At 38.1% G+C, this 15,116-nt stretch overlaps 1 protein-coding gene across 1 annotated transcript in view; it reads left to right on the top strand.

The window, feature by feature from the left end:
• Nucleotides 1–14,109, top strand: part of LOC119540663 (glutathione S-transferase A5-like) — a 50,703-nt gene extending 36,594 nt beyond the window's left edge. Inside the window, 2 exon segments of the mRNA XM_037844670.1 lie at nt 11,711–11,842; nt 13,939–14,109. Of these exon segments, the coding sequence (XP_037700598.1) occupies nt 11,711–11,842; nt 13,939–14,109 (303 nt within the window).
• The last annotated feature ends 1,007 nt before the right edge of the window (nt 14,110–15,116 follow it).

The following is a 15,116-nucleotide window of genomic DNA, read 5'->3' on the forward strand; positions in this document are numbered from 1 at the left end:
AAGCATAAAGGATATTATAATAAGTGAACATGATCTCACCACCAAAATATTAATATTTTGTCATATTTGCCTTTAGTCTTTAAAAAATCACAGGTGATATATTCATATAATTTTCATCTAAAAATAAAATATTAACAGATAAAGGTAAAATTCAGCTGGACCAACACCGTAGCCTATGCCCCTTTCTGACTCGCCTTAAACAAACTTTAGCCAACAATATAAAGGACTGGCTTATGTGCCATTTGAAATAATTTGTTTAAATGATCCTTTTATGTGTCATTCTATATTTTCTTCTTTCCATTCAACATTATGTTTTTGAGATTTATCCGTGTTGAGATGGATTGATGAGGGATGGATAAATGATGAGAGAGAGAACAAGACAGAGATACAGACAGAAAGAGAGAGAGAGAAACAAAGAAACAGGCTCTGGTTCATTCCTTTTTATTGATTTTGAAACCTTAATGTTTATATATTGTTGCTTTAGAGTTAGATACGAATAAAATATGATAAAACCTGTATAGGAGACAATGTGATCCCAAAGCCTATCTATCAAAAACATTCCAATTTCTTTGAGGGAGCATTAAACAGTTTTCAGCATAAAATTAAAAAAACAACAACTTGTACTTGTCATTTCTTCTTCTGATGACTGAATTTTTACAAAACAATAAAAGATCAAATTCTCTTTCTGAGCCATGGGAAGCTCTCTCTTTGATCATCTGATTCCCCATGGTTTTTTCGACACAGTGTCACATGATCCCAGACTGAGTTAGAAGGGAACTCTATAGTCAATTTCTATTCTCAAATTTTCCTTTATGCTACAAGTGTTAGCAAATTAAAAAATCATGCTGTACCATATACAACTTTGCTGAAATGCTCTGCTTTGTCTTTGGAGTCCCCACAGTAGTTAACAAAGAACCTTTCACAGAGAGTAATTAAGCAAAAGATAAAATTGAAGAAAACACATCCTTTAAATAAAAAAAAAGTTCAGGTGGGAAATTTTCTGTGTGATCCAGGGAAGTTCAGTCTAAATCTACCAGAAAACTCCTCAGACAGTATCTAGTCTGAGGAATTTGGATATATTCCATGTTGCTTCCTGTATATGCTCAGAGCGGTGACCGCCAGGGGCTGGCCTGCTGCAAGCTCACAGCTCTGCTCATCTCTAGCCCTTCTCGGGGCTCAACCTTGGAGCCTGGCCAAACCAGATATAAAAGTTTTCCTGGAGTTCTTGACATAAGAAATTCTAGAAATTGAAATCATAAATACATGTTTGCTTTCAGCACAGGTCAGACGTCACCTTTAAATTAAAAACAAAACAAATAAGCAAATGCTTTGGGGAAAGCTTTGTTTTCTATCTTGGCTCTCCCTATATATCCCTCTTCTCATATTTGGTATTGATTTTGGAATATGAGTTACTCCTATAATCATTATTTAAATAAAAATCATACATTCACCAAGATGATGATATCTAAAATACAGTGGATTTTGGCTCTTCCATCATTTAGCTGAGAGGCTTTAAGCAAGTCATTTGACCTCTCTGGGCTTCTTAAGTGTCAAATGAAGACTTGAAAGAGAGGAGTTCCACTATTACAATGACTAGCTGTTGTCATTTTTTTTTTTTTTTTTTTTTTGCAGGTGATAATATGAGAGAAAAAAATACCAGCTCTCTAACTGAACCAAGAACGCTTTTTGGAGCACAGAGGAAGTAAGGAGTGGTGGAGAGAGAGCAATTAGTGTTCAACATTGTTAAGCAGACTCAGAGAAAACTCATTTTATAAAACTAAAGAGCAAGGGAGAGAAAAAAAAAAAAGACCCCCTCTTCCACAATCCTACCCCCTTGTTTTAGTTTCCTAGCTGTTAAAAGAAATACCATACAATGGGTTTAACAACTGGAAATTATTGGCTCATGGTTTTAAGCTCGCTTCCTCTGGTGTGGTATCTTCTGGCCGGTGGTAATCTTTGGGGTTCCAAAAGATTTGGGGTGCACATGACAGTGTCTTCTCCTTTCTCTTCCCATTCTGCTGACTTCTGGCTTCTGGTTGCTCCCTGTGGCTTCTCTCTGTGGGTCCAATTTCCCTTGCTTTTAAGGACTTCAGCCTTATTGGCTTGAGGCCCACCCTCGTTCAGCTTAGACACAACTTAACTACTACCATCTTCAAAGGTCCTGTCTACAAATGGGTTCACACCCACAGGACCAGGAGTTGGGACCTGAACAGGCCTTTTGTGGAGGACATGATTCAATCCCCAACATTTCTGCACAAAGATTCTTTTTAAATGCAGTAACATCCCATTTTTATCTTTTGAATACTGTATTTCTGCTTGTTGAGACATCATCGTAAGGAAAAGAACATGCCTACTAAATATGTGCTTAGTTTTAGAGAAAAGGCCAATAAGGGTACCTTAAAAATTTTTTCAGCTTGTCAATATTTTTTAGATTTTTTACAAGTTTCTACAATGTGTGCAATAATATTGAAACTAGTTTTTAAGTGAAAAGGGGAACACAGATTTTTGCATCTGTCATCCTCCTCTGATGAAAATGGCAGAATTCCCTGGAGATGGAAATATTTCTTGCTCTTGGATTTGAGGGAGTTGTATTTAATGCCGATAATGGTCTTTCAGGTATTGGAATGATGGTGATATGACCCCTCAGTTTAACATTATTTAACCTTGAGTATTCAGGAATGACTGGCCAGGGAACCATGTACAGGTATCTTTCCTTAGTATTTTTTTTTATTATTCTAAATTGTAATATTAAAAAAAAAATTTTTTTTTCTGGAAAGAGAATAACAGAATCATCAAGGAAAATATTTTCCAGTTATTTGCTGGTGTTTACATCTCTAATCATGCTAGAAAAAAATACAGAAAAACTCATTGCATTTAAATTTTATATTAAAGAGGTACTATGCAAACTTTACACTTTCAATTTGTGGATGCATTTTAAAGAGTATCCAGAAGTTAATTGATAACAATTTAACAATAAATGAAAACTAAAGACAAATCTAAAAAATCATGAGAGAAGCAAGAAATAAACTATACTTTGATTCCTGTTTCCTTAAATAATGCAACCAAGGATCTTTTGAGTTAATTCTACTGCTAGATTGTTACCAAGTAACTTCAGAGACTTACTGCAATTTAAGTTCTCTGTGTCTAAGCCTCCAGGGTTTAAAAAGAGGATAAATAATGGAATGATGAATCCAACATTTGCTTTCTTGGTCTTTATTTCCAGTATTGCTAAAGAACAAGCAAATGTTGTTTTAGCAATACTGGAAATAAAGACCAAGAAAACACCATCTAAGTGAAAGTTTTGATAAAAAACATCAGTTATTTAGCTACTCATGTGTGTTAATTTTTATTTAACATTAACATTCATTAACATGAGTATTAACACTATTTCATTTAACCATCATGACACCACCATGAGTAGTTATTAGCTTCCTTTTGGAGTAGGAGACTGAGATTAGAATTGGGTTAGTAACTTGTTTGAGCTAATTAAGGGGAGTAGTTTGCATTCAAGGTTGAGGCCTATGTAGTTTACAGGACAGGCTGTATCTGCATAACAGTAAATATAGATGTTACAGAATCAATTAAATTCAGCAAGCCCTTTGCTTTAGTTTTTTTTTTTTTTTTTTTTTTTTTTTTTTTAATCATCATTTTATTGAGATATATTCACATACCACGCAGTCATACAAAACAAATTGTACTTTCGATTGTTTACAGTACCATTACATAGTTGTACATTCATCACCTAAATCAATCCCTGACACCTTCATTAGCACACACACAAAAATAACAAGAATAATAATTAGAGTGAAAAAGAGCAATTGAAGTAAAAAAGAACACTGGGTACCTTTGTCTGTCTGTTTCCCTCCCCTACTTTTCTACACATCCATCCATAAACTAGACAAAGTGGTGTTTGGTCCTTATGGCTTTCCCAATCCCATTGTCACCCCTCATAAGCTACATTTTTATACAGCTGTCTTCGAGATTCATGGGTTCTGGGTTGTAGTTTGATAGTTTCAGGTATCCACCACCAGCTACCCCAATTCTTTAGAACCTAAAAAGGGTTGTCTAAAGTGTGCATAAGAGTGCCCACCAGAGTGACCTCTCGGCTCCTTTTGGAATCTCTCTGCCACTGAAGCTTATTTCATTTCCTTTCACATCCCCCTTTTGGTCAAGAAGATGTTCTCCGTCCCACGGTGCCAGGTCTACATTCCTCCCTGGGAGTCATATTCCACGTTGCCAGGGAGATTCACTTCCCTGGGTGTCTGATCCCACGTAGGGGGGAGGGCAGTGATTTCACCTTTCAAGTTGGCTTAGCCACCTTTGCTTTAGTTTTAAATAAAAACTTCCTTGGTTTCATAAGGCCCAGAAACAGATAGTATGGGTTCAATAACCATGTGAAAGATTGGTTTAACTGGTGGGTAGGCCTTCTCTATCTTTTTTTCCATGATATCAACAGTAATAATAAGAATAAAAATAAGAGTAACATATTCATAGTTTTTCTTTCGTTCTTTAGTTTGAAGAAGAACTTTTTAAAACACATGAAGAATTTGAGAAATTAATCCAAGGTGAGATAATAGCCTGTTACTCATGTAGCATTAGACCAAGGAGATGAGATTGTCTTTCCATTATCATGAAAGGTAGACACATTCACACACAGGCGAACAAACAGATATTCTAAATCGGAGCAGTGAAAATTATGTAGTCAGTATCTATCTAGTATCTCTATGTAAGAAAAGTAGTGCTTGGATCTTGCAACAAGCTTATGGGACTTCCAGATCCAAGGAGCCCTCCTCTAAGCTTCTGAATTGTAATAATCCCAGCATTCGCCCTGTTTCTCTAGCTCTAGGGATGAAATCCACTTTTGGAAGTTAGCACCTTCATGATACTGCAGTGACCCCTGTTGCATTTTCAGTCCTCCAGGACTTGGCTAACTATTTTTTATATTAAACTTTCTCTGCTAAAGTAGCTGGTATGATTCTGTCTCTCAGATGGACCCTGACTGACGCAATTATGAAGAGAATGTCTTTACAGTTAGATCTGGTAACAAGAGCAGAAAAGCCAGGAAGCTCTTGCTTGGGGTTAGTACAGAGAATTGGCAGACAATGGAGAGGAGAACTGGCTCAGCTCAAGGTATCTGTTCTAGTTTGCTAATGTTGCTGGAATGCAAAACACCAGAAACGGATCGGCTTTTATAAAGGGGGTTTATTTTGTTACACAGTTACAGTCTTAAGGCCATAAAGTGTCCAAGGTAACACATCAACAATCGGGTACCTTCACTGGAGGATGGCCAATGGTGTCCGGAAAACCTCTGTTAGCTGGGAAGGCACGTGGCTGGCATCTGCTCCAAAGTTCTGGTTTCACAATGGCTTTCTCCCAGGACATTCCTCTCCAGGCTGCAGTTCCTCAAAAATCTCAGTCTTAGTTGCACTTAGGGTATTTGTCCTCTCTCAGCTTCTCTGGAGCAATGGACTACTTTCAATGGCTGTCTTCAAAATGTCTCTGTAAGCTGAAGCTCCTCTCTCAGTTCCGTGCATTCTTCAAAGTATCCCTCTTGGCTGTAGCAGCTTGCTCCTTCTGTCTGATCTTATATAGTGCTCCAGTAATTTAATTCAGACCCACCCAATGGGCGGGCCAACACCTCTATGGAAATTATCCAATCAGAGTCATCACCCACAGTTGAGTGGGGCACATCTCCATGGAAACACTCAAAGAATTACAATCTAATTAACACTAATAGGTCTGCCCACACAAGATTGCATCAAAGATAATGGTGTTTGGGGGGACATAATACATTCAAACTGGCACAGTATCTAATGGGAAAAGTGCAGGACTAGCATTACTGTTGCCCTTCCAAGGCAAAGAGACAGAAAAACTGACACAAAGAAATTGAGAGAGACAGACGGAGAGTATCCACCCATGATCTTGAATTAAATCATTTTTATTTTATATTTTCTGCAACAATTCCTTGGAAGATTGAAAAATTAAGCTGAAAACTGAGAGCTGTCCCCCAAATGGAAGAGCACTGAGATTCAGAGCCAGAAAAGGGGAGGAAAGGGCATGGAAATTTCATGTAGAGGAGGGGTGAGGAATAATGTGTGGAGGACACATGGAGGCAACTTCCAAGGAGAGCTTTGAACTCCAGGACAATGGGCTTAAATATTAGTCTCTTCTAAGCAATGGGGTAGTAACAGAAAGGTTTCCCTTTGGGAAAACAATTCAAGAAGGGTAAAGAAGAAGGGCCTATCTGGAGGCGGAGTTAGCAGGACATTATTGTGGTAGCTCAGCGATAAAGAGTCTGAATTAGAAGGGTGGCCATAGGAATGGAGAGTACGTTCTGCAAAAAGGACATCCTTGGCCAGAAAGAAACTTTGTATGTCCCAGCGTACTCGATATTGTGTCCTGCACTCAGTACACTTTTGTATGAATGAATATTTATCTTTTTAGATGAGTCCCTAAAAATATTTTGATACATTTTATATGATAATATAGTCCCATTTTTTAACCTTTAAAGAAAACTTAATTACTACCATCAGGGACACTAAATAATCCAACTTTCCTTTGTGTGTTTTAAGGTGGAACTCTGATGTATAATCGAGGGCCCATGGTTAAAATCGATGGAATGAATTTGGTAGAAACCAGAGCCATCCCAAGATACATAGCTGCAAAATATAACTTGTATGGAAGGAACCTGAAGGACTAGTTTGTTACAATAATCACTTCTTACTTAGAACAAAATTAAAAAAAAAAAAAGGACTAAACTACGCTTGTTAGCAGTCATATGTAAAGTAGTTCCTGACAGATTAACAGAAAATTCTTTTCTTGTTTTAATTTTTTATTATGGAAAAATACAAACATATAACAAAGGAGAGAGAATAGTGTAGTAAACCCTAGGTACAAATATTTACCTTCAACAATTATCCCTTCATGCCAATTGCTCAGTTTCTTTAATTTTCTGATTCTATATTTAGTATTAAGCAGTTAGCTCTCATGTACAAGGGAAGGACACTTTAGTAAAGGAAATCTGCCACTTTTTCATGAATCTGCGTTTGCCTCCACTAGGTAGGAGTAGCATACAGAATAAATTTTAGGAACACAAACTCAAAACTTTTGTGGTGAGTCTAATCCTGTGAAACTGATTCCGGATCTGGCTGATCGAAACTGTACATTAATTTTTTGTCAACCAGAATCCAATCCAGCCTCCCAACCGTTAGTTAATTCTTAAATGCACACACCAGTCCTTTTACGACCAGCAGTCCCTTCTATACACTGGCATCATAGTTTTGTCTTGATAAGTTACTTCTGAAGTTTAAAATAGCAACATAAATTGTAAATTGTTGCACAGAGTTCAAAAACTATTAGTAAAAAGTTATTCATTTTTATTAAATGAACTGTGTTTTAAATAAATATCTCATTGCTTAGCCATTTTTTTATTTCAAAACTGTATTTATTTTCAGAAACAATTTTAAATTTTATAATGCAGTAAAAATTTTTAAATTGAACTTATATTTTTAAATCTCAACATAACTTTTGTCATTTCCAGTAGTTTCTGGCTCCCAGAGTTCTGCTGATTACATCTCTGAAGTGTAGTTTAACATGTTCCTCTATTCTCTGTATTTTCTGAAAATTGGTAGTTGGATCTGGAAGCTTGATCAGGCTCAGGTTTAGAGTTTTTTTGTTTGTTTGTTTTGTTTTGTTTTTGCAAAAATACTACATAGATACCAATACATTCCTCCATTAGGAAGCATAAGAAGTCTGCTTGTCTATCCTTTATATTAGTAGCCATTGGTATTCAGTGTCTAGATCCATTAATTCATCACAGGTGGCAAAATGGGTATATTCTAATTCTGTCTTTCCTTCTACATTATCTGGAATATTTCTATAAAGAAACACTTCCTCTCATCTACTAATTGGTTACCTAGAGATATGGTCATTTATAGGAATAACATAAAAGATGCAGATTCTTTGCCTTTGTTTACCAATTTTTAAAATAATAGTTGGTTCTACCTGCATCCTCCAACAGTGACTAACTAGTTGTGGGGTTTTTTGTTTTTTGTTTTTTTTTTTTAATCAATATGAACTCATCAGTTTAAACTTCTTTGATGTGTTTCAATTCATTTCAGTTATTATTCTTATCAATGCTCATATCATTCTGCCTTTAGCCAGTGGGAGCCAAGCAACTCCCGGAAACTTTTGGCCTGACCCTAGTGGTCTCCAACTCCCTTATCTGGTGTGACAGGATGATCTAAGCTAATCCTGGACATCTCTTGCCTCAGACCTGGGATCAGCCTTTCTTTAAAGGGTCCTGGTTCCTTTTAATGTGAAATAGTTTTTAAGAGATCTTTCACAGAACCAATGTTTATAAATTGAAAATGAATTCGTGATTTACTTATTAATAATTTACCTATAATTTACTTATACTGCCTTCATTGGTACATCATTATGAAAAAACTGTGTATATTAGAAAGTCTACATTTAAAAATTCTTCCAAGTACATTATCCTGTACCAACCTTAATGGTCAGAATGGGTACTCTTCTGGTTATCTGTTGCTGCAGAACTTTCTCTTGCACAGTTCTGCAAGTTGATAGGGCTCAGCTGGGGTGTACTCTCTGTCCGTCAAGCAGTTCTCTCATTTGTCCGGCATCTGGGCTGGAAGGCTGGCCACCTGGGGCTGGCTGGGTGCCTCTCCCCCTTGCCCCCCCCCCCCCCCCTCATGACCTCTCCATGGATTTCTTACATGGTGTACGGCTTCCTTAGGGGCTGAGGTAGAAGCTTAAGACTCCTCATGACCCAGCCCTGGAAGTGTCAGAATATCACTTCCACTGCATTCTACTAGGCAAGCAAGTCACCAGGGCCTGCCCAGATGCAAGGGAGGAATACAGCCCATTCTCAATGGCAGAAGTAGCAAAGGATGTGAGGCCTTCGTTAGCCTTCCACAGATACCCAGGCTACCCTAGGTTAGAGCTAAAGGAACTATGACTCACAAAGGTCAACAGGCTCGCCTCAGACCAGGGCCGAGGATTCTCAGTGTCTAGACCTGTACTCTTTTCACTGTGCCCCAGGGCCTTGTCAAACACAGTCCCCCAACTCTACATTCTTCTGGCAACAGAGACGTGGGTGGTGACAAGTGGGAGCTTGTGACTTATTAAGTTGGCCTACTGATGAAGTTTGAGGACCTTCAATCCAGAAGTAGCGAGGCCCTTGCTAACCTCTTCCACCATCTGTCAGCAAGGGCAATATCACTATTATTACAACATTTAAATAGCCAAACACTGTCTTTGCCCAATTTACCACTTCAGCGTTATTTTAATACTTTGTGCGTGTTTTAATTAACATTAGCCTTACGTAGTTGATATGGACGTACACATAATCGCTCCTTCCCTTAGTCCGCTAACTTCCTTATCTCCCAGAGCAATCTTTCTTAATATTCCAAAGGAATAGCATGTAGGTAGAAAACTAGGCTTTAGCTCATAGACCACTGAGACACCTGACAACTAGGGCAGGTGAAACTGAGGGTCTCTGTCCTGTGAAATGATAGTTCCTTTATCTGGAAACTCTGTTGACTCATCACCTTCTCTCTAGGATAGGCATGTATGTGGAAGGCTTGAAGAACCTGAGTGACATGATTATGTTCTTTCTACTCTCTCTGCCTGAAGAGGAGATGAATCTTGAATACATCCTTGGAAGAGCCACTACAAGATTCTTCTCCATCTGTGAGAAGGTACAAAACAAACTTCTGTCCTGCTTTATGACTTGGAGCAAGGTGGAGAAAAACAAAGTAAACTAAAAATAGAGGAAGACTTTTAATGGTGGGTGAAAGATCCCAGAACCCTTTATGAAAGCTCAACATTCTTCCCTCAATTGCAGTTATAAAGACATTTCACCCTTTCCTCCACCATTTTTCTGGATTTTACTTTTTTAAGATTTCATGCCATAACTTCAGTTTCACTGGTGATTCTGGTGCTGATAGAAAAATGTCAGTTACCTGATTTAAGTCTGAAGTAAAATAGTGTCTCATAAGCAGGAGTGGGGTGAGGGGACCCCATGCTAATTAGTGAGCTGGGAGGAAAAGGATGGGTATTATTTCCAGAAAACAAAGGATAGCACCAGGGCTCAAGGCAGTTTACAAAGGCTTGGCAGAATTCTATGCAATTTTCTAAAAGTTAAGAAAAAAAATGTTTTTTAAATAAAACACCATTTTTCATCCATCTCTGCATTTTTAATAGCTGAAAAATAATGTCTGAAGAAATAAGCTTTAAGCAAATATTTAGGGTATCCTTCCCTAACACCAAGGTTGGATGCCCTTTTTTAGCTATCAGTGTTCTTGACCTCATTACATTCATTATAATATCAGTAAACATGGGAAGAGATGAAGAAAAGGTTAGCATTTGGTATAAAAACTGAACTGAACAATGATTCTAAGTGAAAGATTTAGTACACACATTTAAATATACTGATGATCAACAATCTTAGAGTCTAATCATGTAATGCATATTATTTACTACTTATATATTTGGCACAGATTACAAATGCCCTAACTTTTTATGTGGTACTTTTCCCTTAGATTACATTTAATGAGTTTTCAGTCCCCTTATACCAAGATGGCTCAAACTGTGAATATTCTACACCACAAGCTTTCTCCATATCACTTCCTTCAAAAGTATTTAAGTTAATATATTCATTTGTGCTCAGCATATAATTTGAGCGATTTTTATCTTAAAATTTTACTAATATCAACAATGAAATGGATGTGTACCATCACTAATTCCAGTGACTGAAGTTTTTGTAGTACAACACTATGAAGTACATAGACTTCTCGCAAGGCTAAAAATAGTAACCAAGGCAACATTATGAACAATAGTACTAATAATAGCAATGACCATCCTTTATTAGGTGCTTACGATGTGTCATTTTGCATGCATTACCTCATCTAATCTTAATAGTTACTCCATGAAGGAGGTATGTATTGTTATCCTCATTTTACCAATGAGGCAACTGGAGCTTAAGAAAGCAAAGTAACTTGTCCAATGTCATACAACTAATAAAGCTGGAGCCTGCCCTCAAGTCTCTCTGACTCCTGAGCCCAAGCCTGAGGATCACAAAATCATAGCGATTCATAGGGCTAGAACATACCATTGTGTTCTTCTACTCCAGTCTTTTCTTTTGGGAATCAATCGATTTTGACTCAAAGTTACCCATGAGTGACACACAACCTATTAGAAGGAAATTTGCTTACAAAAAGAAGCATGGGTCTCTCTGAGAATGATGTTCTCCCTGCAATCAAAGCCCCTTCCTAAGAACAGCATACCCAAGGAAGCAGCCTGACTGGTGTGAGGAGAGAATGTGATCACACACCTTGAAGAGCCTCAAATCCAGGTTACAGACAGAGGTGACACCATTCTACAGAGGTTCACAGGATAGGCACTTGGAGGCGAGAGGAAAATAAAACAAAAGCACTTGAGATCAGACTATTTCCCACATTCGGAATATATCCGGAGGATTTAAATTATTCTAGCCTCTTTCCAGGTGAGCAAACAGAGGCCCAGAAAGATGGGATTTGCTCAAGCTCCCACAACTAGGCAGTGGCAAGGACAAGACAAGGAACCAGGTCCTTTAGATTCTAGATGACCTTCTGCCAAATTATGCTGACTTTAAATTATATGCCAGTTATTCCCTTAAATCTCTTCCTTCTCCTTCTCAACTATCACACAGGCACTAAGAAACCATGGGCAAGACTTTCTTGTGGGCAATCAGCTAAGCTGGGCCGATATACAGCTTCTTGAAGTCATCTTACTGGCTGAGGAGTACAAATCCAGTGTCCTCTCAGGCTTCCCTCTGCTACAGGTAATGCTGTCCAAATAGCTCCCATGAACTGCAGGGAGAATGAATTTGGATCATTTGTTTATTTTTCCAGTCACTCATCATCATTTAAGAACCTACCAACTTCTTTAGGCAAAGACTTGTGCTAGCGATACAAAGATGTCCTCAAGGAGTATACGTAGCAGAAGAGACAAGCATGCAGACAAATAATATCCATATACTGTTTTATTTTCAAGGATGATATAACAACATGAAAAATGCTTATGACTTAAGAAAAATTAGGGATTCCCTTTATTAGTTATACATCAGGATGCTCTGGTGTGTTTGCTTTTATAAATACTGTTGCAATGGCACCTTTATAGGTATGCATTTTTCCACATTTAAGACAAAATCATTAGGACAATTTTTAAAATGGGAATACTTCACTACAGTTTATGAACTCTTCTGTGGTTCTTGAGAAATATTGATAATCTGCTTTCTACAAGGGTAGCATCACTTTGCAATGCCACAACAACCCAGTCTATTTTATCCCCTCCCCACCTCCAACAACAGTAGGGACTATAACTTTTTTGGGGGTGGGGGCAGGGGGACTAGAAATTTTACACTTTTCCTCATATGCAAAAATGTGCCTCATTTATATTTTACTGTGTTTAATTTGCAATATTTGTTCTCTCATGGATAATGCCTGTGCCAGTTTGTATATTTATGTCCCCCAGAAAGCCATATTCTTTAATGCATTCTTTTTTTTTATCTTCATTTTATTGAGATATATTCACATACCACGCAGTCATACAAAACAAATCGTACATTTGATTGTTCACAGTACCATTACATAGTTGTACATTCATCACCTAAATCAATCCCTGACACCTTCATTAGCACACACACAAAAATAACAAGAACAATAATTAAAGTGAAAAAGAGCAATTGAAGTAAAAAAGAACACTGGGTACCTTTGTATGTTTGTTTGTTTGTTTCCTTCCCCTATTTTTCTACTCATCGACCCATAAACTAGACAAAGTGGAGTGTGGTCCTTATGGTTTTCCCAATCCCACTGTCACCCCTCATAAGCTACATTTTTATACAATTGTCTTCGAGATTCATGGGTTCTGGGTTGTAGTTTGATAGTTTCAGGTATCCACCAGCTATCCCAATTCTTTAGAACCTAAAGAGGGTTGTCTAAATTGTGCGTAAGAGTGCCCACCAGAGTGACCTCTCGGCTCCTTTTGGAATCTCTCTGCTACTGAAGCTTATTTCATTTCCTTTCACATCCCCCTTTTGGTTAAGAAGATGTTCTCCATCCCACAATGCCAGCTCTACATTCCTCCCCGGGAGTCATATTCCACGTTGCCAGGGAGATTCACTCCCCTGGGTGTCTGATCCACGTAGAGGCAGTGATTTCACCTTTCAAGTTGGCTTAGCTAGAGAGAGAGGGCCACATCTGAGCAACAAAGAGGCATTCGGGAGGAGGCTCTTAGGCACAATTATAGGGAGGCCTAGCCTCTCCTTTGCAGCAACCGTCTTCCCAAGGGTAAAACCTACGGTAGAGGGCTCAACCCATCAAACCACCAGTTCCCTATGTCTGTGGTCATGTTAGCAACCATTTAATGCATTCTTGTGGGGGCAAGACGTATTAGTGTGGATTGGGTTGGAACCTATTGGCTCAGTGTCCGTAGAGATGTGACCCACCCAACTGTAGGTGATAACTCTGATTGGATAATTCCCACAGAGGCATGGCCCCACCCATTCAGCGAGGGTCTTGTTTAGTTTACTGGAGCACTATATAAGCTCAGACAGAAGGAGCTCATAGCTACCTGGAGCTCAGACAGCCATTTTGAAGATGGCCATTGGAAGCTGATGCAGACATTTTGGAGAACACCATTTTGAAACACAACCTGGGAGCAAGCAGATGCCAGCCACTTGCCTTCCCAGCTAACAGAAGTTTTCTGGATGCCAATGGCCTTTTTCCAGTGAAGGTACCCTTTATTGATGGACACTTTATGGCCTTAGAGTGTAACTGTGTAACCAAATAAACCCCCTTTTATAAAAGTCGATCCATTTCTGGTGTTTTGCGTTCCCGCAGCATTAGCAAACCGGAACAATGCCCTTTTGAATTTTAGGAATTCAAGACCAGAATCAGCCACATCCCCACAATTAACAAATTCCTCCAGCCTGGGAGCCAGAGGAAACCCCCACTGGATGAAGAATCCATCCAGACTCCGAAGAACATATTCAAATTTGAACATGGCATGTTTCTTAAAATCATGGGCACTATAGTAGCTGAGTATTAGCAAATGAAGAGCTCTAAGAAAATCAGTAAATATTTCAGTTTACATTTATAGCAGTACCCAGAAAAACATAAGGCCACTTTAATAAATTAATGAAAGCAGAAGGAAATAAAGAAATTACCTAATATCCATCTATAAATCAGAGAACCCCTTTTCTGATTCTCATTAGACAGTAAAACACCAATTAATCAGAACCATCCAATTAAGAATTTTTTTGCATTGTACTTACTGCAAAAGAGTAAAATCATAAGCAAGCAGATGGATGCCAAGGATTTCTTTAAACAATCACATACATTACCGTCACCCTCTTCCACCTTTTGGGAAATCCAGGACACAGCAGAGCTTTAAACTTGTTTCTCAAACTTTTAGCAACTAGAGAATTTTACAGTGGGAATTGATGTTCAAAATGGGGAACCTGAAACTCCAAGAGAGTTTTACTCAGTAAAAGAAAATCAGTCATCATATTTCCTCAATTCTAAACTATAATCAAATGTAAGAAACACCATTCATTAAATAGCAGCCTTTGTTGTGTGTGTATGTTGGCGGGGGACAACATATATTCAGATGAGAATATTTAATTTATTAATATTTTACCACCAGATAAAGTATACATTTCTATGATCAATTTTACATTTAGTACTTAAGGCTGTCAGTCCAAATCTGAAGGCTCTTCTGAATCATCTTTGACAGCAGGCGAGCAGAGCACCCTGGCAACAACTGCTTTCCCCAGCCTTGCTTGTGGTAACAACCTCTTTAGCACTGTTAAGATTAATGGGATATTTTTTAAGTACATCAAAGGATTCTGTACAGGTTTTCTATTTGGTTAAACCAGTGGATTTTTTTTTCCTTCCCTTAAACTTGAATTATGTATCACTGAAAGTTTAGTAACCTCCTTGAAATTCAACTGGGAAAAGTAAGGGAACTCCCACAACCATATCAACTCGGCTTTTAACCATTGCGGTTCTGCACACCATTTCATTTGAAGAAAGGGTTTGAAATGAGACACCATA

Source organism: Choloepus didactylus, chromosome 7 (genome assembly GCF_015220235.1).
Source record: "Choloepus didactylus isolate mChoDid1 chromosome 7, mChoDid1.pri, whole genome shotgun sequence".
Lineage (NCBI taxonomy): Eukaryota > Metazoa > Chordata > Mammalia > Pilosa > Megalonychidae > Choloepus > Choloepus didactylus.